Source organism: Paramormyrops kingsleyae, chromosome 25 (genome assembly GCF_048594095.1).
Source record: "Paramormyrops kingsleyae isolate MSU_618 chromosome 25, PKINGS_0.4, whole genome shotgun sequence".
NCBI lineage: Eukaryota > Metazoa > Chordata > Actinopteri > Osteoglossiformes > Mormyridae > Paramormyrops > Paramormyrops kingsleyae.
The window spans coordinates 27,504,283-27,529,816 of NC_132821.1; the positions used below are offsets into that span (position 1 = coordinate 27,504,283).

A 25,534-nucleotide genomic window follows, 5' to 3' on the forward strand; every position below is an offset into this window, starting at 1 on the left:
ATCAAAAGCGAAAATTGCAGCTACACTGTTTAGTAAATAGTTTAGTAAATAAGTATTTCTCAGCCCAGTCATCAAGGATGCCCAGACAGACCACATTTTTGCTCCCTCCCAGCTCCCAGCCAAATCAAGAGCAACTGGGTGGGAACAAAAATGTGGACTGGCTGGGGGGGTCTCTGGACTGGTTTGAGAAACACGCTACTAGAATAAAGGGCAGCTTTTCCTTACGGGCGGCACCTATCCCACTGGAGATCCCTCTTACCCATCTCATTTGCAGAACACGTGGAAGAGTCCAAGATCTGGATCTGGCGGGGGTGCGACAAACATGCGGCAGGGTGTCTATGTGGTCAGCCATAAATTTGCCGCCCAGCTGCTGCCTGTAAACTCGCTATCAGCACTGATTATCGCAAAGTATATTAGCGGCAGCCCACAAGTGACTAAACCGCACGCACAACCAGCAAGGTCTGGATGCTATCATTAGCTGACAGTGGACACCGGGGATATTTAGCGGGGTCTGCTGTGTCAATCCCGTCCTTCGCGGAAATTCCGCCTCGATTCCAATGACCTTATCAGCTGCCGTCAAACTGGTTTCTAAACAGCTGAACTGCTCCGCACTCATAACTTGATCTGGTATAGAAGCTTTTCTTATTTCCACTGTAATATATCGATTTATTCATTAATAATTTTCTTCAGCTTTCCTATTTATGAAGTAAATGTGTAAACCGGAGACGTTTCGCTCCATTGTGATTCCGGTGCTTGGTGGCCCCACAAGGCACTAGAACCAAACATGCTACTGGGTGGCTCAGCGGCTAGGGATCGGTGCCAACAATCGAAAGGTTGCTGGTTTGAATTCTCTGAATGCCTGGAGTGATTCTACTCCATTGAGCCCTTGAGCAAGGCCCTTAACCTGCAGTTGCTTCATCCTGGGTGTGATGTTAATCTACATCCAGCCCTGCAAGCAGGTCCTCCAACTTACAGGGAACATTTGGGGTTTGCAGCAGGACTGACACTCTAAACATTGGAAAAAAAACTAACACTGTTCTGTCGAACCAGTGTGGTACTGAGGTATCACCAAATGCAGTCAGGTTCTCATCCCTGAGGTGGTTTGCCGTGTGGTGGGTGTGGCCACATGCCGTGATGAGCACACGCTCTTTACCTCGCCCTCTCTACTGGGTGAGTAACGCAGACCAGTGCATCTGCTAAGAGCCTCATCGTAAACCAGTTTTTATTAAAAATCGTTAAAATCCTGTTTCTGCCGATGCACCTCATTTGGTCCACAGAGGGTCCTGTCAGAAGGTGCTGGAACCGCTGGTCTGCGTGGACCGCCCCTCCCCCCGGACAGCAGAGACACTGGGGACTTGTTGCGGCAGAGAATGGTGTCAGCTGTGGGCCCCAAAGACAAATGGTACACTGTCCCCCCCCCCCCCAGCACCATTGTTCTTGTGAGGTAAACAGTTGAGGCTGTGCATTAACCTCCCGTTGCAGACCAGCCCTTTACCCAGGCTTTTATCTCTCTTTGGCAGCGGATCTCGCACTAGAAGCCCCCAGAAGCTCCTGCATCAGACCGCAAGCCAGCATGGAGAATTTTAGAAGCCATCCAATAAACGACACCCAGGAGATTCTGCTTTGTTACAACGATCTGAATCCAGTCTCCATTTAAAGAATAAAATCCCCACTCAATTTCAAAGAAGGCTGACATAATTCGGGCACACACTAAAGCGAGCGATAGGGCGCTTTCAAACCAAGGAAATTAACACGACGGCTCAGCTGGAAATTTAAAAAAAGGCCAAATCTCTCACGGCTGCAGAAGCCCCACAGCTCTGAAGCATTAAATTATTTGCAAATTTGCAACAACCGCATGTGACTCTGGGGTAGAATGGTGGCTAACTGCTGTGTGTGTGTGTGTGTGTGTGTGTGTGTGTGTGTGTGTGTGTGTGTGTGTGTGTGTGTGCGGTATGTGGGAGAGAGAGAGTGGGGACTTTACATGTGTACCATCCAAAGTTGACATTTCGGTGAAACGACATCTCTAAATGCACCCCATGCATGCTGGGATAGGTTCCAGGCTCATCATGACAAGGCCCTGAGTATCCAGCTCTGCTCTGTACCTTTTTGGTTCCGAGGCTGGACCTCTAGCTCTCCACAGCTTATTTTCAGGGGAAATCCTGTCCAGCCTTGGCTTTCCATGACCATTGGATCCCCTGAGGGTAATGGGGGGGGGTGTGACAGACAGGATAGTGTGTGGCTTTGAGGGTCAGGAATCTATGACTGTCACCAGAGGGTCACTGGTTCAAATCCCATGACTGGCAAAATAACCATATGCCCCCAGAAGTATCATTCTGTGTGCATCTATTGGGGGAGCGGTATGAAGCTCGACGGGTTAGGTGTCTGTGTCTGGAAGGTTGTAGGTTCGAATCCCAGAGCGATTTCACCATTGGATCCTTCAGCAAGGTCCTGCTGTCTTAAATAATAAAAAGTCAAAAAACACTTTAGATAAGAGCATCTGCTAAATAATAAAAATGCAATAGGAAAGCATGATGGTAAACGTGATGTCACCACCACAGACGGCCTCTTCAGCCCAGACTAAACACTACTTTGGATTATTGTGGGACAGAAGTTTAACTGGATCTCCGGTCCTACAACGCTCAAACAGACGTCCAGATATCATCAGGTCTGGTTCTTGTCCAGTGTGCATGGACTGCTCTATCACACCACATGTCAGTCCAGCAGAATCCAATGAATGGGGGAGGGGGCACAGTTTCTTCCTTGGGGGGAGATTCCCTGTCGCAGCATCAGCGTTATGACCGTGACGTGTTTGAGGGAATCCCCAAGTGCATTCTCAGTACAACGCCATCTGGTTATTCTGTTAGCCACGGGATTCGAACCTGTGACCTTCTGGCTCAAAGTTGCTCACAGTTAATGACAAACACCGTTAAGGTTAAGCTGTCCATGTGCTCCGACGACCGACCGAAAACAATTGGCTTGCGCATACTCTAGCCGGCATTGCCAAGAAAGACATGTCAAGAGCCATGCCTCACCTGGGGGGCTTTGCACTGGTAAGGAAACAAAATGTAAGCATGTTCTAGATGTGACCATTCCCTCCATCTCTTAGGCATGTTACCTATTTTCAGTGGCCTCGTGCCAATCAATTTAGGTGCCTACCCAATATTTTGTAAAAATATAAAGTATAAATGAATTATTCAGTCAGGCAATAATGTGCCTACATTGAATATGAATAAAACATCGCTAAACCTGTGGAAAAATTGCTGTCAGGCAAATCTGGCCAATGAGTGAGCTTCCTCCGTCAGATCGCGTCTCTTAATCTCCTCCCCCATCCATCATCATTCCCAGGGTAATCTGACCAATGAGCGAGCTTCCTCCGTCAGATCGCGTCTCTTAATCCCCTCCCCCATCCATCATCATTCCCAGGGTAATCTGACCAATGAGTGAGCTTCCTCCGTCAGATCGCGTCTCTTAATCCCCTCCCCCATCCATCATCATTCCCAGGGTAATCTGACCAATGAGTGAGCTTCCTCCGCCAGATCGCGTCTCTTAATCCCCTCCCCCATCCATCATCATTCCCAGGGTAATCTGGCCAATGAGTGAGCTTCCTCCGCCAGATCGCGTCTCTTAATCCCCTCCCCCATCCATCATCATTCCCAGGGTAATCTGGCCAATGAGTGAGCTTCCTCCGTCAGATCGTGTCTCTTAATCCCCTCCCCCATCCATCATCATTCCCAGGGTAATCTGACCAATGAGCGAGCTTCCTCCGCCAGATCGCGTCTCTTAATCCCCTCCCCCATCATTCCGGTCTTGTAACGATAACTACACACCGTTGAGACACTCACGACTCGCATCTCAGCGGCAGTAAGCAAGGTTAGCTGGACCCGTCACATATATTAGTCACATAAAGTTTCAAGAACATTAACACGTCTGTGTATGTGTATTTTTTCATGTTTTGTGTGAGACTTCGAAATGGTGCCAGCCCACAAATTTGATTTGCACGATGCCCCTCCCCATTTCGGGAGCGTCGTTGATACTGAGCAGAATGGACAACAGATACCTTCAGGAACAGCCCATAATGTGGGACAATACCCTCCTGCTGCCTGTGGCTCCTCCCACGCCCCCCCCCACCCCACTCTGTAGTGTATACACAGCATCTTGGGGGTTCCACGCAGACAAGAGGTTGCTAGACCTTCGGATGAGACCCTCTGTGGATTAAAATGCGGTGCATACGCTCCATGGAATTTCAGTAATTTCAATAAAATTTTAAACTGGTGGAAAAAGGAGTCTTGGCAGCCGCGCTGGTCTGCATTACTCACCAGTAGCATATTTGTTTGCCTGGGTTATGGAAATTGATTTACACACAGAATCTCTTTGGTTCTAATCCCGGGAGGCAACTGCAGAACTAGAAGGTGCCGAACTTCTCTGATAATGGGCAGAACCCTAATCCCACGATGGGAATAATCCTAACCCTAATCCCACGATGAGAATAATCCTAACCCTAATCCCATAATGGGAATAATCCTAACCCTAATCCCACGATGGGAATAATCCTAACCCTAATCCCGTGATGGCAATAATCCTAATACCAACTGTAGCAACCTAAACCCCTACCCAGCCCTAACCTTAACCATAAGTAACCAAACAAAAACTTTTGGCATTTTTAATTTTTGATTGCAGTCACAGTTTTTATTTTTTATGAAAATGAGGTTATCTTTCTGGGGACTGATGTACACACGAGGTAAAAAGTTGCAGGTTTTTAATCACATTGTGAGAAAATCTGGTCAACACACAAACACACAACACACTACTAGTACTGTTTAAAAACCCGGCAGCTTGCTAATGGTGACAAATTGCCGTGGATACAGTGAAACACAGACTGCAGAGTAGGCCAGGCTGGTATTATGGTATACTGCAGTATTTTGGGTGTACCATGGTATTTTTGGTATATCGCAGAATTTCGAAATCGTGGCAATAAAATGTGATTGAGTGGGGGGGTGGTCACTCACAATAAAATTCCTTTCCCCCCTGCACAGCGCATTTTGTGAAAATTTGAATATACCAAGCTAAGCGTGAAAATGCTGTCAAAATACCGTATAATGTGGTATATTGCCTGGACGGTATGATGGCATGAAAAATCAGCTATCACCCAAAGCCTAGTGCACAGATATTAGAAGGATCCACTTTCCTAAACAGCGTAATGGTTGTATGAGCAAACCTATGACACATACCGATCTGGTTCTCTCTCACCATGAGGTTGTAGGACTGACTGGGGTGATTTTCAGGTTCCCGGCTAATGTAACCCCCTTAGTAGCTGCAGGCTGCACCTCCACTCATCATATCAGCTCCAGTCCCAGCGCTCCCCCCCCTCCCGCCACCCCCAAGCTGCTGCAGCACCCCCAGATGCTGTGATTTATACATCCGCATTACAAAAAAGAAAACACACACACACAGAAACACACACACACACACACACACACACACACACACAGAAACACACACACAGACACACACAGACACACACACACAGACACACACACGCAGACACACACACACACACACGCAAACACACACGCAAACACACACACACACACACACAGACACACACACACACAGACACACACACACACACACACACAGACACACACACATACACAAAGCAGCCATGGAATTCAGTTCAGGACCCAATTTGTTGTTCCAGTTCTTTCCCCGGCTGAAGTCCTGCAGCAAAATCGAGGGTTTCTCAAAAAAAGAAAAGAAAAAATGAAATTTAAACACAAACAAAAGAGCATCAAGAAGCCCGAAGATATGATGTCATCAGCAGGGATTTCTCAAACGTGCGATCGTGCCTCCTGGGTTTGTGGGAGGAACAGATTCAGGTCCATGCACCAGCTGCTGCACCAGAGCATGATGGGCAGGTAAATAAAATAGGCTAAGGAGACGGCACAGCAGAGCGCCTTTAAAAACGCTGCATCCTGAGCCCACTGCCGGTGAGGACACACGTGAAATCCTGCAGTTTGTTATACAACCGACTCAGCTCGCCCGCTCCAGAAATACCCGCTCCCCAGTGCCTCGTGGCGGCTGACTCGATGACTCAATGGAAGTGTGGTGCTGCCTCATGCCCCACAGGACCTGTACCCAGTCACCCCCAAAAAGGACGTCACGGCTGGACGGACAGGACCCCAAACCGTGATGTGCCCCAATGCACTTCAGAAGCAGCCGGCATGCAATGCCCACCTCCCACCAATAGATGGCGCCGCACTTTCCCGCCAAGTCTAGTACCACTACTTTCCTAATGTCTGCCACCAGTTCTCCCTTCCAAGCTTCTACACCAGTGGGCAAAAATGCGTTGACTGCAGGCAGCCAATGAGCAGCCAATGAGTCGCTTTGTTAAAAGTCCCCTGATTACTTTAACACCTGGGCATCGACTGGAAGCTCAGGCTAACCACACTTACGCCTTATCGACTCCTCCACAGCACATATGTTAGTATTGTGCTTCTTGCCTCAGCGTCTCCTAAGTGTACAAAATGTAAATATAATGCAGCCCGTTTAACACTTATTAGAAATCAGATTAATTTTACCCTCCCAGGGTCGACAACTTTTACCACAGTCCCCCCTCCCAGCTGATGTGATCTCGTAACAAATTCACAACTTCTCAGATTTTCCTTGCAGAAGTAGCTGTCGCTGTTGGAGTCCCCTGCTGCTGCACACCCACCCATCATCAATCTCTCCATCCTCTAACAGCACCACCTTGTGAACCACCGGGGGGGGGGGGGGCTGCACCCGCCTCCATAATTCCAGCGCCAAGCCCTCCAGCTCTTCCTGGCCACCTTCTCAGGGCCTCCTGCACCACACAGCCCGTGGAGGAACGCCGCTCAGCTCCACGACCGGACACCCAGAAGTGGAGACCCACTGTCCTTGTGGGAAACAGAAAACGAGCCAGCTGGAGGAGACACAATGGCACCCATCTCTATCACGGATGCTTGCACCACCTTTGCCCAAAACAAGGGGAGACTGAGATTATTGAGCAGATCTGGAACCTGGATCTCTGTAGGACATCTGGCCATCTCCAAGGGGGACAGCTACATCTGAAGGTGAGGGTGACCTTATCAAAGTTCAGGACACCACCATCATCATCATCATCATCATCATCATCATCATCATCATCATCACCCGTAACTACGAAGAGAATGCCAAGGGGAAGCAGTGGTGGACTTATGGTTAGGGAAGCCCACTTGTGATCGAAAGGTTGTTGGTTTGAATCCCTGACCAGCAAGGTACCACCCCAAAGTACTGCTCCCCGGGCGCCGAATTAGCTGTCCACTGTTATGTCACATATGGGTTAAATGCAGAGGACACATTTCATCGTGGTGCGTCGACGATGACACTTATGTGGCCAAGGAAAAATAAGGAGTTTGTTCTTTTTTGATTTTGGGAAAATTAGCCAGAAAATAAAATGTAATATTTGTGCCGACCCAGAAATTTCTCATTAAATTCTTCTGGCCTCAGGGCCAAATGCCAGATCACAACGGGGCCCTTTCCGTCACACACACGGTGGAAATGAACGACAAAGTGGCCCTGTTCGGGTAGAACCTTCCGGCAGCTGTAACTGCCACGACTGAAGGCTAAACTTATCTTCTCGTCCTGCAGCTGAGGCAGCCTGGCTCAACACAGTGATTTTGGATTGTTGCTATGGAACAGTCCATTCCAAAATAAAACTGTCACCCCAAACAGCACCTAGGTTCAGCTAACCGGGAAACGTCCCGTTCATTTTCCATGATGAGCGTTAAGTTACTGGCCGGCCCTGCTTGTTCCATACCCCATTATTTTTATTCTCCTGCCTTCCTAACTGGAATCCATTAAAAATAACACAAACATATGTTCGACGACCAGGGACATTGTCCAATAACTAAACTACAAATTTAAGCAACTGATAAATGATATCCTGGATGTTTGCAACTCAAACGTCGCGGCTGATGTTCGGTGGGTCAGGATCAGATGGTCGCTGGTTCGAATCCTACGGTTGGCAAAGTGATATTGCTGATTTTCCAATTGCTCCGGAGATGCAGACTAATCCTGCTCTTTGTGCCACTTTGCTAAATAAAAATCGTAAAAGTAGCTCATTGTTTTCTGACACGTTTGTCTTCCCAAATCTCTGCGTGACCTCCTTGGCTCCAAAACACGAAACGGCAGATTCACCGAAGACAGGAAAATCAAAACACCCCAAGCCCATTTAGGATGCCATGATTAATCAGCTGCTTAGACCCTACAAGCTGCTTTCTATCTGCTCACCTACAGCCTACAGCCAACCCCCCCCCCAGCGCAGACAGACCGTGAGGATTGTGAGTCACCTGCCTAACAAGCAAGAGCATGGAGTACCTGCAGAGTAGATTTGGAATGGGGGGGGTGGGGGGGGAGACAATGGGCCATGGGGCATGGTAACGGGGGGGGGGGGGGGGGTTTGGGGGGGCAGATAGGGTACATCGAAGATCAGACGGCAGGGGGGCATCGTAAGAACCAGGCTGCGGGCAAATCAACAGAGACAGCCGCCATGTGCAACAGGCTTAGTATAATTCGCCTTAACAGGAACTAACAGAACATGATCGAAGACACTGACATCAAAGGACAGCAAGCAGCCGTGACAGGCGACGTCCCTCTGTGTCGTTTGCATAAGCGTCGGCTGTTCTGCAGAGCGCAGCGGAGTTCCGCTAACGAGCGGCCAAGTAATTAAGCCGGCAGAGGCGGCATGAACTGGGAGAAAGAGTGAGGGAAGTGGGGGACAGTCAGCTGAGACAGCAAACCAGTAAAACTTAAGGGCATCGATCATGACCTGCCCTCAGATTCATGCGCTACGCTCACCGACCGTCTGACTTCACCGTCCAATCATAGGCAGCCATAGCGACTACAGGCCGTGTCACATGTACAGCAATGATAGCTTACGGTGGGAGAGAGTCGGTCCGTCCATCAGTCTGGACTGAAAGGCATCTCCGCTGCCAAACAGCATGGCTGTTTACAGCAACTAATCTTTCTTAAACAGCGTTTGTTGTACACAGTGTTTCTGGGGGTGGGGGGGGGTCTCCGTGAAGTAACTACGCAAAAAGAGCCAATCTCAGGGTCACGGAGAAGCTACACAGCAACACGGTTCGATAGACCTCCGATAAGGGTGAGTTAACTCGGGCTTCAATTAAACCACGACATCCAACACAGAGAGTTTGGTTGCCAGAGGTGATTCCATGCCATCCATCTACCAAGCATGGAAACACCCCCTTGCTGCGGCTGGCACAGTTTATTACGGCATGGGGTCATGGTTTAGGGCAGAGCTGGAAAGTTCAGGTCCAGAAAGTCAAAATCCAGACCAAGATTTTGTTTAAACCAACCAGTTGAGCATAGAGTGTCACAGATACAGGGTACTCAGCTGGTTGGTGAGAACCAAATCTTGGTCTGGATTATCACTTTCTGGACCTGAACTATTCACCTCTGGTTTTGGGTTAAGATTAAGTGTATATTTAGGGTTGGACTGACTTCGGACAAAATATCCATCTACACGAATGCTGCTACTTCAAGTCAAAATTTTAAGTAACTGACAAAAATGGATAAATGGATAGAGCAAGCAGGGGACTGACAGATGGATAAATTAATATCAATGAGTTTGGACCATTATACATTATGTAATACTTCCTATTAAGACATTCAACAGAGGGTTTAGCCAGGACAAGAAGATTTTCCAGGTGTCCGACACAGAAGCACATAAACGCTGTAGAGCACATGCTACTCTGACTCCTGTCGGGCAATTACAGGCTGGCAGTGCCGGTCAGAGGTGGCACCACCCGGGCATTTGGACCGGAACTAGACCCTGAGTGTCAAGGGCAGTTCTTAGCGGGGACTAGCATGCGGGCCGCAGATCAAGTTCGCCATTAGGGAATTGCCTCTTTCATAATATTTGACACATTGACTCACTGACTTAATTTTTAATGTGGTTTTCTGTTGTTGAATAATTTAATCCTCTCTCCCGCCGAAGTAGCTTAATTGTTTTGTTCAGAATCCTAATCTTCACGCAAGAGTAGTTAACTGTAGGTTTACCGCAAGTTGAAGTACGTGTGCATATGTCACACGGAGAAGGCAAATCGGACGTATTTTGGCATTAGACGGCAACGAGGGCATGTTCGTGTGCAGCGCCACACGGAGGCCACATTTAACAGGGTTTCCGCACACCATCGAGACCAATCAGGGCACCAGAATAGAAGTGTTACCGACATGAAACACAGGCACCTTAACGGACGGCCTCGTGTAGGGAAGGCGGGGTCCTTGAGGGGCTGGCCTAGTAAAAACCACGGTGCAGGCGAAGTTTTCCACGCGCGCAGCCAGCTGGGACTTGGCAGCGAGCGAGCAGTCCCCTCCACGCCAAAGAACGAGCCTGAGGTTAAAGGTCGAGGAGGAGTGAGCAGTGCATTTTGGGACACAGGCCAGAGAACCAAAGACTGCCACCGTAATGTCAGGGTATGTGGCTCCATAATGAGACCACTGGACATGTTGACATATTTGTGCAAGGGTGGGGCCTGATTCCAGTGCAATCTGATGCAGCCCCCACCTCCCTTCCCAGCTGCCCCCGGGGGGCGTCTGTCGTACCTGTCGGCACCGGTGGCGGCTGCACGGTACCGGACCCGTCAGCTCTGGGGTACGGTTACCGTCAGCGCTGTAGCTCTGGCACCGTCTCTCTTGGGGCGCCAGGGGAGATTCTACAAACGTCTCAGGCCTACTATTCACCCGCACAATCCCATATCTCAAACTCGACAGGGGTGCTAGGCTGGGCACAGAACCACCGCCCCTCCTCCCCAACTCTGCCGTCAGGCCAAATGGTCCAGGGTCACACCCCCGCCCCCCCCCCCCTTCAGCCTTGGCAGGTTTTTCCAGGTCTGTTGCCGCTTGCTAAATAACAATAATAAGAATACTGCCACAGAATCGGGCAGTCTGCAAGGAGACAGGTGTCCAGGGTAGCTGCCTGACTGCAAATCACCATTTCAGCCTTGCTTCATGCCCGTGAGCCGGCAGGCAGACCCTGGGCAGCTCTGCTTAACACAGCCCACGCTAACCTCCCCCGAACTCAGGCGCAAACTCCCATCAATTACTTCCCTATTCGGAATAAATGCAGTCTGCTGTTTGGAGGTCAGGGCCGGGGGTGGGGGGAAGCGTCCTGTGCAAGCTTTAAAAATTAATAAGAAATTACTGCTTACTCCAAATCACATATTAAAAAAGTTCTAGATGTGCCGTTAGCTTGTTAGCTGAAACAGCTGTTACCGCAGCAACGCAAACAACACCATCTGCACCAGCACAACGTCTGTGATGCTGACGTCAGTCGCTGGGTCGCATGACGGGTGGCAGCAGGGGTGCTGTAAGGGGCAGGGGGGGGGTGGGGTGGGGGATAGGAACGTTTCATAGGCCTCTGAGTGACAGGGGCCCTAAAAAGTTGGAACATAATTGGATTGGTCTGGGTCAGGGGCCCAATGTGATATCCTTCCATTCATCCACCAATCACAGTCCAGAGACATCAGGCCCAATCAGTTTTCCCAAACTGAACTGTACAACATTTTATACGCTAGCAAAAAATTACTCTGGATTATTGCGCAATTTGACGTGGGGCTCCTCGAGCCAGTGTACCGCAAGCCCCCCACCCCCGAAAAAACGACACACCCAATTCCACAGGCTGCAGACTATGCCGCGTGCTATTTATACAGGGCTAGAAGCCGCCAGGAATCCGTGCGAGTTAAATTGAGGCTCCCAAGCCGGCACCGTGCACAGGAAGAGGAGCGGGCCACTGGATCCCAGCCCAGCCGGCACCACCGTCTCCTCCAGAGTCACAGCAAAGCACCGGTACGCTGCATCTTCGCTCATTCGCCGGGAGGATTTATCCTGAAACCTGATTGGCCATATCTGCGTCTTGGAGCAGGGCTACGCGTAAACAGCCTTTCACACATTCAGTGCGTTTGCACAAAGTGCGGCCAGCTGTAACTAAATGTGTTACTCGTCAAAAAAGCAGGTTAATCTGGTTAATCACCTATTACCGGTCTCCATGGCAAGCAGGAAGGAAAAAAGCCACACACACAGATTTGGCTGCATCGAGTCTCACTGCAGCAGACTGGATTCGCCTAGCGACACCTCCCCCGACAAAGGGGCACCGGGCACGCCGGGCCGTCTCCTGCCCTCCGGGCATTCACGGGTGCCACTTTCCCAAGCCGGCGCCCAATCCCAGAGGGCCTTCACCTGGCAGCACCCGCGCTCACGCCAGCCCCAGAGCTCGCTATAGTGGCACCATTGTGAGATAAGCCCCCCCGTCCCAGACGTGTGTAGGAACCCCGGCATTGTCCGCCTGGCTGCCTTGGAGGGGTCCCGCTCTGCCCATTGCGCCCCCCTCCCCGGACGTGAAAAGAGGGGCATGTCAATCTTCCCTCAGTTTCCCCCTAAAAGAAACAGCCTGGGAAAAAGAGGGGGGAGTAAAAGACCCCCAGTCGATGTTTAAAGGACAATTAGCTGCCCTATTATTCTTCACCGACCCAGATTGGGCCCATCGCAGCTCGATGCTGCTATATCTGCTTAAGCGCTGACGACTTGCATTGGAAGAACCACAAGACGCGGACGAAACCCCCCGGTTCACCCACACTGGGAACGCCGTCTTAAGCCGTTTTCCACACAGACTCTAAATCTGACAGCCGGACGGGGTTTTATATTTTTTAATTCCAATATAATTACCCTATTACTGCCATTGTTGAATCTTTGCTAAGCATCATGAGTCATCTATGCAGAGAAAGTCACGATATCTAAATTAAAATGTCTTTTTTTGAGTGGAATATTGCACTAAAACTCCCCTGGGTTGGACTGAAGTAGTCTAAGAGAAGAAGACAGACACAGATACTGAACCTGACTATATTATTCCGTCATGCTAGGCAGGTTTCATCTAGGATAAACAGCGGGGATGATTTTGCGCCGTTATTATATAATACCATAGCTGTATAGACTGTGTTTGGCTCTGTGGCTTAGGCTGCTATGCCTGTAGTCAGAAGGTCGTTGGTTCAGATGCAGTGGTCACCTGAGTGATTTCACCATTGGGCCCCTAAGTGAGGCCCTTAACCCTCAATTACCGTAAGGGCCCACTGACCCTGCCTTCTGAATTACTTGCTTGGTACAAGTGTCCCCTATACAGATAAATACCTTAAATACAGTAAATACATTTTGTATTTATGCTGACGCACAAGTGTCGCGCGCTGTGAGACCCAGACCCAGAGCACTGGTTCCTGGACGGCCATCCTCCAGAGCGCCTGCCCCCCCCTGGTCTCACCTCCGGCTAAGACTATAAATATACCATCTGAACTAGTTAAAGACAGAAACGACATTGCAGCCACACTCCCCAGCCTAACATTGCACTGTACAGCTTGTCAAGTTGGAGAATCAGGCATGAGCAAGGTTTGGGGGTCGGGGTTAGAGGTCAAGCCCATCAGGGATACAGAAGTCTTTAAACTGACAACAGGTTATAACGAATAGCCGACAAATGGCTATAGCCCACACACAGCTCCCCTTTAAACCCCAAAATAGACACAAGAAGCACCTCCACTGAGCACTAATGCATCTCAACCACACTTTCAGGGAGACCTGGACTGTGAGGTCAGTGGGGGCTGGGGGGAGAGGTATGAATAAACACAAACGATTTTTAGGGTCAGCCAGTCCCTGGAACAATTGGAGTTAAAGGCTTTGTTCAAAGACCCAATGCAGGTCACGGGATTTGAACCAGCAACCTTCTGGGTCTTAACCCATATTTTTGTTTAAAACTGTGTTTTGGTCAGTGCCTAATCCACATGTTATTTTATAGCATCGATGTCTTTAGAATTACTCTAAAATGTAGAGGATAGTGTTGAGAATAGATGAAATAAACCTTTCCACGGGTAGGTGTGTCCAAACCTTTGACTGATACTGTAGAAGTAAGCAAAATACGCGAATGTCAGGGGCCAAAACTGGCACTGGCTCCAGTTTCTGGATGGGCGGTCGATGTTTAAACCCCTTAAACCAAGAGGATCTGGTGGGAGATGAGAGACCGAAGGCGAGGTGAGCCAGGGGGAAACGAGGAACAAGGTGGGATTGGACTTCATCATCACAGCCCGTGGGGGGGGGGGGGGGGTGATTCATTTTCCCCACACTCTATCCAAACGCCACAATAGGTGCCATAGACATGAGGTAGCTGACGGAGGCGTTATTTCCAGCTGCGTCGTACGCCGAAGTCGCCTTTCAGGAAGAAGACCTCGACACAAAAGGACATTGTCACTGGATAGGAGGCGGAGCTTACAGACCGTCTGCCAAGTCATGTGACCAAGCCGGACTGGTACCGATCGAACTGGCGTTCCAAGCATTTCGCTAAAACCTGAACCCAAAATAACAATAAAAACTTGGAAAAGCGCAAACACAGGGCTGTCAGACTTAGTTGCAAACTAAAATTTAAAATCTCGTTATCAGTATTAGGGTTCTCAGGAAACGCAGGTGAAGAGACTGACTCAAGCAGAAAGTTTGAAAGTTCCTTTTCTGAAACTTAACCTTCCCTTGAAGCGCTATGAAATGTCACTCAATCACACCCTAATTGTGGGTATACAGCTATGAATAGGGCTCTATATTCACCTGTCTGTATTATACAGTTACCAAGCTGCACTGAGCCAGATCATTCAGAGGCCAGTATCACCTCACTCAGCTCAATAAATGCCATGAAGCACATGCCGGATATAATTATGTAAACACTAATGTGAAACTGGAGAAGTCTGCACATGCAGTCATTAATGGTAGAAACAGTTCAGCATCGAATCTACACAAGACAAACCAAATCGAGCCACGACTATACTGTGCCACCTCAGAAACCATCAATTTGTTGTTTGAATTATCAAGTCAACAGTCTAGTTCGTCGACACAGAGAGATTTAATCAGACTGATGGGTTATTCAGCCTAATGGGACGGATGCGGCAGGAATCCGCAGGCAAAGCCTTTCATGGAGTTAATGGAGGTCATGAACTTCAAGGCGAAGAGGCAATCCCTGCTCATGACGGTGCTTTAATGTGCAAACAATGAAAGGGCCCATCATCCTTTCACTAGAGCGCCAGCTCACGTTTCCTCCTCGCAAAACTCCCGTCCTGAGGGCAAGGCTGTAATCCAGAGGGACGCATTACCAAGGCGCACGACTGAACATTCACACACACACACATATACAGGTTTGTAATTATACCTTTGTGGGGACTCTCCATTCATTTCTCTCTCTAATCCCAACATGACGACCTTAACCCCTACCCAGCCCTAACCTCAACCATAAGTAACCAAACAAAAAGCCTTTTGGCATTTTTTTAGTTTGTTGACTGAAGTCTACATTACCTAACAAGGCAAGTCTAATAAGCGGCGCATCACTTCGGGATCTGGGCACAAGTCTTTAAAATCGGGCAGCACCCATGAAAACACCCTAACAGGGCAGCTGTGCCACCTGTCAATCAGAGCCCTAAAAGGGAACAGCAAGGTACAAGGTACAGGAAGCGTAGCGTGCGTGGAAACAATGGAAACCTTAAAAAAAAAACAAAAAGTAAAACCTTAAAATAATTTATGTGCCATAATCAACAGGAGGATGCAGTTGTTTCCCCTGTAGGGGGTGGGCGGGGGCCGCTTAGCGTGAGCCCAAACAGGTGCAGGATTCATGGAGAATGGCCCCCAGCACTTCCACTGGCACACGGTGATGGAAACCAAGTGCTTCTCTCCAGCTATTTTCCACAGCATCCCGTTCCCTCAAATTATTCTCTGTTCATCCCGTTTCAGATCGGGGGTGTGAAGGGGAGGGAGGGATTTATCTTTTGAAATGGCAGCCATGTCTGGGTTTGTTTCCTCTCCATTCATGTGCTGAACACCACTGCACCTCCGCTGAATGTCACCACCAAACATTTCAGGAAGACCGTAGTTGGCTTCTTCAACTTTGGACGCTCTAATCATCTGAACGCGAGTTTGAGTCACAGCCTATGTTCACTTTTCTTCCAAGGGTGGTGTGTGACTCTGTGCTCGTGACCGGGAGGTTGCCGGTTCAAACCGTGTAATTGGCAAAATGGTCACATCCCCGTTGGACCCTTGAGGAATGTGCTCAACCCTAAAATCTCCAAGAGTGCCAAAGGAACATCAGACCCAAGTTCTGCTCACATCGCTGTGTGCGTGTCTAAAGAATTCCTCTGTACAAATGGCAAAATTCATCATTAACATGTTTTCATGAACATGCCACATAAAAAGTTCTCTCACGCCACATAGAAAAACCAGACACTTGGTGAACTTGTCAAATTTCAAACTTGCGCTGTGTGTTCTGGTTGCCTGGTTACCAGCAACAAATAGAATACTCCTTGCATTAAACCCATTAAGAATAAAGACGCAAGAAACATGCACCCCTCTCCTGCATGTCCGAGTCACAAACATTTTTCGAATGTTTCATCAGTCAAGGACAATGCGGCCTTGTTGCGCCCCTTCCTGCTCTAGGGGTAGCGACGCACCAGACGGGAATGCGGTTACAGTCAGAGCTCCCGTACAAGAGACAGGGAGGAAAAAAACTTCATGTGGAAATGTCTAGGGGAGAGAGGAATGGCAGGAATCCAGCATGGGAACGTCCACATCCCTCTACGTTTGGACCTGCTCGGAACCTCACCCTTCCACCAATGAGCAGAACTTTTTGGGACCGTAGATTTTTAGAAACGGACACAGTTATGACCCCATAAATATCATGACATACAGGCTGAAACGCTGGATGGAGAGACGGAACTTAGAGGAGTTTAAAATAGAGAAAGAGAGGTAATAAAGCACAGCAGGTATTCACTCACCTCTTTTCATATAATCAGCTATATACTAGTGGCCAAAATCGTGGAGACACCTAACATTTTTGGCATTACGCTTAAAAAATTTACCACACGAATATTGGTGGTAAGGTTTATAAACAATGAAAGAATGTTTGCAAATATCATACTCTGGGCAATTAAATGAGTAACTGGAGCAACAGTTGGATAAAAGCCTGCAATCTCTAAAAATTGGAAGTGTTTCCACAATTTTGGGCATTTAAGAACATTCAAAGAGAGAAATATGACAGAATTATACACGGACCAGTAGGCAGGTCTAGCTTAATTTTCCAGTAGATGAAAAACATTCATTAATGTCCAATAGAGGCTATACTACAAGTGTAAAGCTGGGATTAACGATTAAGTAGAAGCATACGTATTCCTGAATGTCAAGACAGAATGCAGGGATTTAGTCTTTCAAACTTGTTTACTTTTAATTTCAGTGAACTGATGACTGAACTGACGGCAGTGTTGCAGACCGGAAATCGGTTTCACCATTATCGCCCTCCCGATGTGTACTGATAAAACCAGAATAGTATGGTGGCCCACTGGTATCCAATCGAGATTAATGTAACAAGACGTGCTACGCGTATGAAATACCGAACCTCAGAGTAAATTCGAGCGTGACAAGCTATGGGCAGCGGCAGCAAAAACTGACGAGCAGAAACACTCCCATCACGCTTTCGACTCCTGTGCGGCTCGTGACATGTGTCGTTTCTATATAAAACCCGCGTGGGACACAAAAATAGGACCGGCTGGTCAAGGCTGGGGGACCGCAGAGGAATGTCCCAGCACTGAGAGCTCAGCTGAGGGCCGATTGTCCCGCAGGCCACGGAGTGGGTGACCGGTCGCATTGTTGTTGGGGCAGCGAGCGGAAAACAAGCGAGTTCAAGAGGCCCAGGGGTTGGTGGCGGTGGGGGGGGGGGTGTGGGCAGGCCACACCCCTCTGAATGGAACACATTCAGCGCCGTCCTCCTGACCTGGGGCAGAACTTACACCGGGATCTGCCAGAGGCATCAGCAGTAACAGCCGCCAAGCCCTGAAAGAACCTCATCACGGCATGAGACCGGATAAAAATAGGGTATGTAGGTGAAAGAGGCGAACAATGCAATCAGCACTGCTCTCAGTGGACCCGCACGCACACACCTGGACTGCAGGGGGAGCCACAGCCTCCCTGCATTATTGCATTATTAGTTGAATTATTATTAGCACAATAATTATTATTCTCATTCTTATTATGGATTATTATCACTATTATTATTATTATTATGATTAGTACAATTATCAAAGTTATTATTACTATTATTATTACTCTACTAGTAGTTTTGTTTTTGTCGTTATTATTTTTAGTATTGTTGTTGTTGCTGCTGTTGCTATGGTTGTGATTGTTGCCAATATTAGATTGTCTCCCACAACTGATTTGTGTCATTTCCCCCCAGTGAACCACCTAACCTCACGGCCTGTGTTTGTCATGTTTACGCAGTGCAGGTCTTACACTTCGCTGGCTATTTGCATTTCTTGCGCTCTTGCGTTGTGCGCAATGTTTGCCCCAGTTTTAAACTGCTGCTTGTAACACCCAAAGTTCCCTTGGCGGGATTAATAAAGTTCAAGCATCCATCCATTCATCCATCTATCTATCTTTGTAACAATGAACAGACAAAGGATACAATGTGAATGAGATGGACCTTAACGAGCCTGACGGTATCCATATGCATAGGAGTGCAGCAAAGGTCCAGGACACTTGAGCGCTCAGATAATTTTACTAGTCAGGAAGCAACTGTCACGCAGCCTCTCATGTCAAGGCACCGAATATGACGCAGTAGCTATAGTCAGCTGTTCAAGTCAGTCTAGCAGTGACACTGCCCCCCCCCCTTAGCCCCCACGCCTGAAGCCATACAATAGGTGGATGAGAAGTCTTGTTATGAAAACTGATCTGAATGCATTGGAGAACCGAATCGCAGGATGTTTTCTGCTCATTGTGATGTTTGCACAAAACGTACGACGGACTTTAGGGCCACTACTGATAAAAATAAATATATTAAAACCGCATTACAAAAACTCATGACTTTACGACTTTATTCTCGAAATATTATGTCTTTATTCTCACGGTTTGATATTTTTATTAACAGCGGCCCTAAAACTCAGTCGTAAAAAAAAAAAAAAACGCCCTTGTGACTACGGAAAATGCCCTGCAGAGTGGGGTGTCGTTCCTACGTGCCTGACTGAAATTCCTGGCTCTCTGATTGGCTGGTTAACTGGCTGCTGCTTCTTCATTCAAATGGTCGACGTTGTAGCAGGAAAGACGGAGGGCGGCCCACGTCTTTGGCTGCAAGGGCAGCTCGCATCGGGCATGAGCGACCAAGGTCTCCCATCCAAACGACAAGGCTTGTGTTCATTTCCCAGTCAAATGCAGGCCAGCGCAACAAAGTGCAGTATCGCACGTCACTCTGGTAACGCGAGGGTGACTATATGTGAACCTGCCGCTATTCTGGCACAGAGACGGCAAACCTAGAGAGCCAGAAACACTACCTTCATACTCATGTCTCATCTTTCTGTGGGAAAGAATTAGACCAGCTCTCCGAGGAGAGCAGCTCTGTAAACCGGCAGGTTATCTATGCAAAATGCCCCAGATAAAACTGAATGGCATCGGCGTCCAAAAAGCCCAAGGAATCGTCATACATTCAGCACAGGTGCTAGATGCTGCCACATGTGTCGTCTTTGAATCAGGAGACAGGAAGCGTAAGTGGCTGCAAATCTGCCTGGCAAAGCCCTTCAATACCCCCCCTCCTTCCTTATTTGGTTCCCAACCCAGTCCTCTGGGACCCCCAGACAGTCCACATTTTTGCTCCCTCCCAGCTCCCAGCACACCTGTGGCAGGTAATTCGGTGCTCCTGATTGGCTGGGAGCTGGGAGGGAGCAAAAATGTGGACTGTCTGGTCGTCCCGGAAGACTGGACACTAGTTTAAGGCTATCAAAATGTTTTCTTTCGTCATTTACGATTTAATGCTTCTAATATTTATTTAAAAACTATATGGACACAATCCACCTACCAGGTTCAGCAACCGTGACTTGACATGTCACTGCACTACCCCATCCTGGAAGGCGTACGCTTGGAATGGGCTTCGCAGCTTCATAACAAACCACCCAGAATTTTCATCTCCTCCATCTTGAGCTATTTACAGTATTCACAGTTCAATGGGTAACACGTAAAGGTCACGAGAAGCCAGCACCTTCTAATGCCCAGAACACGCACTCTGTCCAGATGTTCACCATAATAGATTTTCTTGGATGAAGACACAGAACAGGGATCTGTCGGCTCGTTAATATCTACCAGACCACAAAATATTCATGAGCTGCAGCTGGACTCACAACTTCTGAAGGACACTGGTGCTGTGAAGTCGTTCTGAAGTATGTGCTCTTCTCGGCCATCTCCAGCAAGTTGCCTAATGTGGTAATTGTAATGTAATGGAAGAATCAATAACACAGATAAGCAATTATTATTATGGACAGGATTACCTATTGCTTATTTAGAGAAGGCCGTCTTGGTGTTCCTGCTTGTGGGTCAACTTTGAGCACCTGTCGGAAAACTGAAAACGCGAAACTTGTCCATATAGGCGAAACCGATATTAGCCAGCGCAATAATTTGGGTATACCTCGGTATTTTGAAATCCCCACTCACCAAGACTGCAAGAGAGTGTTACCTTTGAAAATGCAGCAAAAAAAAAATGTCACGTAATGTCTGGACCATGAGACAGATACTGCCCGAGCCTACTGCTAACTTTCCGACTCAAAGGCATCTTGGTGAGATGAGAAATCCATCCGTAGGGCAGAAGGACACAGACTGCTTCTGCGGTACTCTCGACGTCTCGCAACTGCGGCGACCAAAACTGCAGCACGCAGTGAGCATCCTGAGAATCTCACACCCCACCGGGGATAACTGCTCACCAGTACCACAGCCATCTGGATTATGGGGGATTACGCCCATGCCACTGGAGCACTGGCAAGAAACCTTCTCCAGTGGTTGGCTGTGGAGGGTGACAGCACTGCACACTGCCTCATACCCAGAATTAGAGCTGGGCCGAGGTTGTAACAGGAAGTGGGACAGCATGTGGGATTGGGGAATCTCTCGATCGAGGGCACCAACTGCACTTAATCTCCACAGCCCACACATCTGACGGCAGGGTCCAATAAAATGCGGGGGGGGGGGGGAATACATTATTAATGAATCCAAGAAAGAGACAGCCACAATCGCAGGAATGGAGGACTGAACACAAAAAGGCACAAACTGCACGAAGGAAACTGTGTCCACAACTTGACAAGCACAAATCATCATGAATGTATCACAAATGGGTCTCCCTTCTGCGTGTGGGCCATTGGTACAATCCATGCATGACATCATATACTGTGTCCAATCTAAAGAGAGCTAAAGGGAACTATATATCCCCCCGTTAAAGGAGGAGAAGCCACTGTTATCTTTCCAGAGCGGTCGGTGTTAGACTGTCTGAAAGTGCGGGCTCTCCCAGAGAGAATAAGCGGCCATGCATCTTGGCTTATGGGAAGTAAAAGTGAGGATTTTTCCAGGATTAACCCCAGGATTAGTGCCTTATTCAGATGAGGGGGGGGGGGGAAAAACCATGAAATGATGGTGGACAATCGGCCTGTAAGCACCATTGTAGCCGAGCACGCCTCTGTGCATGCGTAAGATCCCCGTGGCCTGTGCCTTCAATCACCCACCTTACTCCTACAAACGTTTTTAAATGCCAAATCTCCTGAGAAAATAGTGGGACAAACACCACCAAACTCTACCAGCTAATGCACTGCATAATGTATCCATCAGTCACCCATCTGACCTGGAGATTCCGCATCGAGATGAACCTCGGTGTTAAGCTTAAGGAGACCGTCGACCACCCTGAACACTGAACGAATTGTTTCCTCGTAACGAGCAGCGGTTAGAAGCACACTGTCCCAAGCCTTAAGGCGGAGACTTTCCAAAGGGGCTTGGTGGCATGGAGACCACAGGGCCTAGGGTAACTCAATAGGGCCTGCAGCTAAAGCGCTGGAGATCTAAGGCACCCAACCCGGCATGTTCCACAGGAAGCCTGGGGCCGTGGCAGACATGGTCTGCAGATGGGGAGGGGGTGCGCTATGGCAAACAGCTGATGTCCCCGGGGAGCCCACTTTACCCCTCCCCCCAGCCTTTCCAGTACCTTCCCAGAACGGCCTTCCACACAGAAAGGCCACACCTTATTTGCTCCAGGTCTATCACTTCCATACTCCCCCCCCCCCCCGACACAAAACAAACCACGGCGACGTGCGTCATGCTGTGGTATCAAAGTTTCTAAAATCATCCGGACTGTGCGGTGGTCTTCACCCCGGGCCGTCACAGTTTCCTGCTCGTTTGATATATTTTCGATGTTCACCACATCGCTGTATTCAGATTACGTCATTCAGGACTACCCTCTCATTAGCATCCGCTCGCCTGCATTCGCCTCCCGAGCATAGCTGAGTATCTGTTTCTTTGCATTACTTTTAACATGATATTGCCGGCCCCACGACCCTGCACTAGGTAAGCGGTCAGAGGACTGATGAATGGCCGACACTGTCTGCCCGCTTGTAGTAAATAAGATGTAACAAATAGCTTGGCTAAACAGGACCCATGTTGAAGCACTTCCACTGAAAACTTCTCAGAGTTTTTGTCCCTTGGCTATATTTCAGATAAGGCTATTTTCCAGCAGTCAGTCACAGGTGCGGAGCTCTTCTGAACGAGGCCGAAGGCATTTACCGTTGAGAACTGACTCAATAGTGGAGTGTTTTATTTATTTAGTTGGGTTATTAATTATTATTATTAGGCCTATTATTATCATCGCTAACACCATGCAATTCCAGAACTAAAAACTGAATAACTCGATCGATAGACAACTCTAGAATAGAATGATTTTTTTTATTGCGGAAATAAAGTTGTTTTTTCCAAATGCATCAATATAAAACCGTAATTGTTGAACTACAACCCGCGCATAAACAGTAGTGCTTAAAAACCACTTGATCGACGCTGGAGACTGATCCCGCTTCACATTCGGATTCCTGGACGCTGTATAATGAGGGCTGGCAAGAGCAAACATTTTCAAAGGTAACAGCCTGCAAATGAGACCAGAAACATTATTTACGCCATTTCAGAAGTTTTCAATCTAGATTCAAGTTTAAAATAGGTCTCGTCTCTAACGATTACGCTCGGTGTGGTACAGCGTAATTGAAATACATGAGCTCTATCTGCAATATTATGATTGCCACCAATCCAATGGCTGTGACCGTGCGCTACTGGAAATGGGTCACCCAGTTTTTTTCCGTACGCCATTTGAATTCATATGCGCAATACTCAGTTGAATGAGACTAGATTAACATGTAAACCCACCACACGTGCTTGCATGCTATATACACTCCTGTCATCCATACAGACTACGCCTGATAAGCTTTATTCTCTTCTGGTCGGTTACGTTACACCCCCACGTCAATCTAACCTCTTCTCTCCACTTAAGCCCCTCCAGTTGATCGTTTGGATATACACACGAAAACCAGGTTTAGGCGAGTCACTGCAGTAACCAGAGACGTTCTTACTTGTACAGGGGACGTTATCAAGTTAAGCAGAACAGAACTAAACGTCAGGCGTTTTTTCTACATCGTCTTTAATGTGGTGCGATGCGCCCCAAAAGCGCATGAGGCTAAATGCACCATCCGGATAAATCAATAATGGCAACGCAAAAGGAGAAAAAAAAAGCCAAACGTGCAGGAGTGAGATGCTCAGACAAACAGCCCCCAGATCCCCCCCTTGCCGTGATCCCCTTGCGCGAGCCGCGATGCTGCATGCAGCTATTCCACGTGACGTAGCAACGCGCCGTCCCTCGGAGCGCAAGTGTAACACTATATGCGCAGCAAAGGCAACTGTGTGTCACTTTACAACAGGTGACCGTGCAATATTTATATACCGAACAATTTATTTGAAATACTTACAATAGCAGTACACCGAAAAGCCGTCCTTTGCGTTTCCGATGTGCCGCAAAGAGCGTCTGGTTATGTTGCTTTTTGATGTGGTGCAGTTGTTTACAAGCGATGTTAAGCCCCAGTTATTAAGAATCGCGACTCACCTCAATCCATTTCTGCGCCTCCTGAAACGCGGCTTCGGGCGCCGATTCCGAGGGCTGGAGCTGATTCTGTTGGAGATCTCTCTCAGTTTGTGAAATGGGACTGGCCATTTGTAAAACCTTAGATTATACAACGCTCTGAATTTGTATTCAAAATTAATATATGAGTTTTTTTATATATCCTGCTTTGGCAAATCAAAACAAGCGCGACGTTGCGACGTGCAGATGAAGTTGCCGTCTTCAAAGTCTCCCAAAGGCTGACTTGGACGCGGCTGTATCACGCAGCTCCAGCTCCGCGGATGCTGCTTCTCTCCCCCTCGTTTTTTTTTTTTTTGCCGCAAACCTGCACTGCACTTCGCGTTTCTCCGGTCTCCCGAGCGCTGGGACAAGTCAGAGACGCTTCTCAACTCGCCACCCTGCAATGTGAGCCTAACCATTGGCTAAAAATAAACGAAAAAGCGGAGCGCTGCCGTCAGCCAATGCAAAGCGAGCCACCACCTCCTCCGACCAGCCGCGGTCACATGGCCGCCTTTCGCAGGAGCAGGACGCCCGCTCTCGCCGAGGGGCTCTGGAGGCTTTTTAGTGGGGACAATGCAGCCGATCTGTTAACGTCGGGACACCAGCGGTCACCTTTTGCACTATGAACAACAGGCTGAAGTTGCTCTTACCGGCCCGACGTTAATTGTATCTAACCTCGAACATGTTGCCATTATTTTTTTTTACTCATTTGAATACCACTGACCAAGCAATATGAACTTGAAACATCATCTTGCGACAAAATTATTTTGGCACAATGATTTTTGAATGAGCTGAACTGCTCAACATCTAAAAAAAAAAAAATAGGTCAAGCCTTTAAAATGCCTGTTTGATTATAATGAAATGTCACGCAGACTTGCGTTAATGTCCTCACTCTCGTTTCAGGTGAGCGTCTGAGATTAAAGTTTGCCTTCAATTAGACGTATAGAAAGACTGGGATGCGATGTTTTATAATTAGTTAAGGAAATCCCCAGGCCCCCCAGATCACATAACGTAAATACCAAGAGGAAGCAGAATGTAACGGCAATTGTTTTTTGGGAATCCAATGGCGCTGAGCCTTACATTATGAGCAAATTAAGCACCAATGATCTGTCCTTTGCTGGTTTCTTTAATCAAACTGTTCTTCCATAACAGTTAAAGGCTTGTTTGGATGTGCTCCCTCTCATATGTTGAGTGTCCAATGTGCTCATCTACTGCATTACATACCCGGTAGAATAAAGCATTCCTGGCAGAATGTTCTGGAATAAGTTTCGAGTTTTACATAGAACCAAGTTCTTTTTATAACTCATTTCACGAAAAACATGCGTTTTATTTTAGAGAGCACTTGTTCAGGAACATTGAACATAAAGCAGCTTAAATACCCAATGAAGAGTCACACACAACAAAATAAAAAAAAAACCAACTTACAATAGGACCTGTACTATTTCTTTGCAAGAAACGGTCGGTTCTTACCGTGCACAGCCCCCCCGCAATGTGCGTTTTGTCTCATTG

The 25,534-nt window shown here is 48.0% G+C and overlaps 1 protein-coding gene across 8 annotated transcripts in view; it reads right to left on the reverse strand.

Moving 5' to 3' along the window:
* The window catches only part of limch1a (LIM and calponin homology domains 1a), an 80,415-nt gene extending 55,844 nt beyond the window's left edge, over positions 1-24,571 (reverse strand). For 2 of the 8 annotated variants that reach the window (XM_072707746.1, XM_072707741.1), the window contains exon 1: positions 24,011-24,567. In XM_072707746.1, coding sequence (XP_072563847.1) covers positions 24,011-24,118 — 108 coding nt within the window. In that variant the 5' untranslated portion in view covers positions 24,119-24,567. Of the gene's footprint in view, positions 1-24,010 lie in introns of all 8 variants that reach the window. The other 6 variants (XM_072707747.1, XM_072707743.1, XM_072707744.1 and 3 more) reach the window with 5 other exon arrangements.
* Positions 24,572-25,534: the final 963 nt, after the last annotated feature.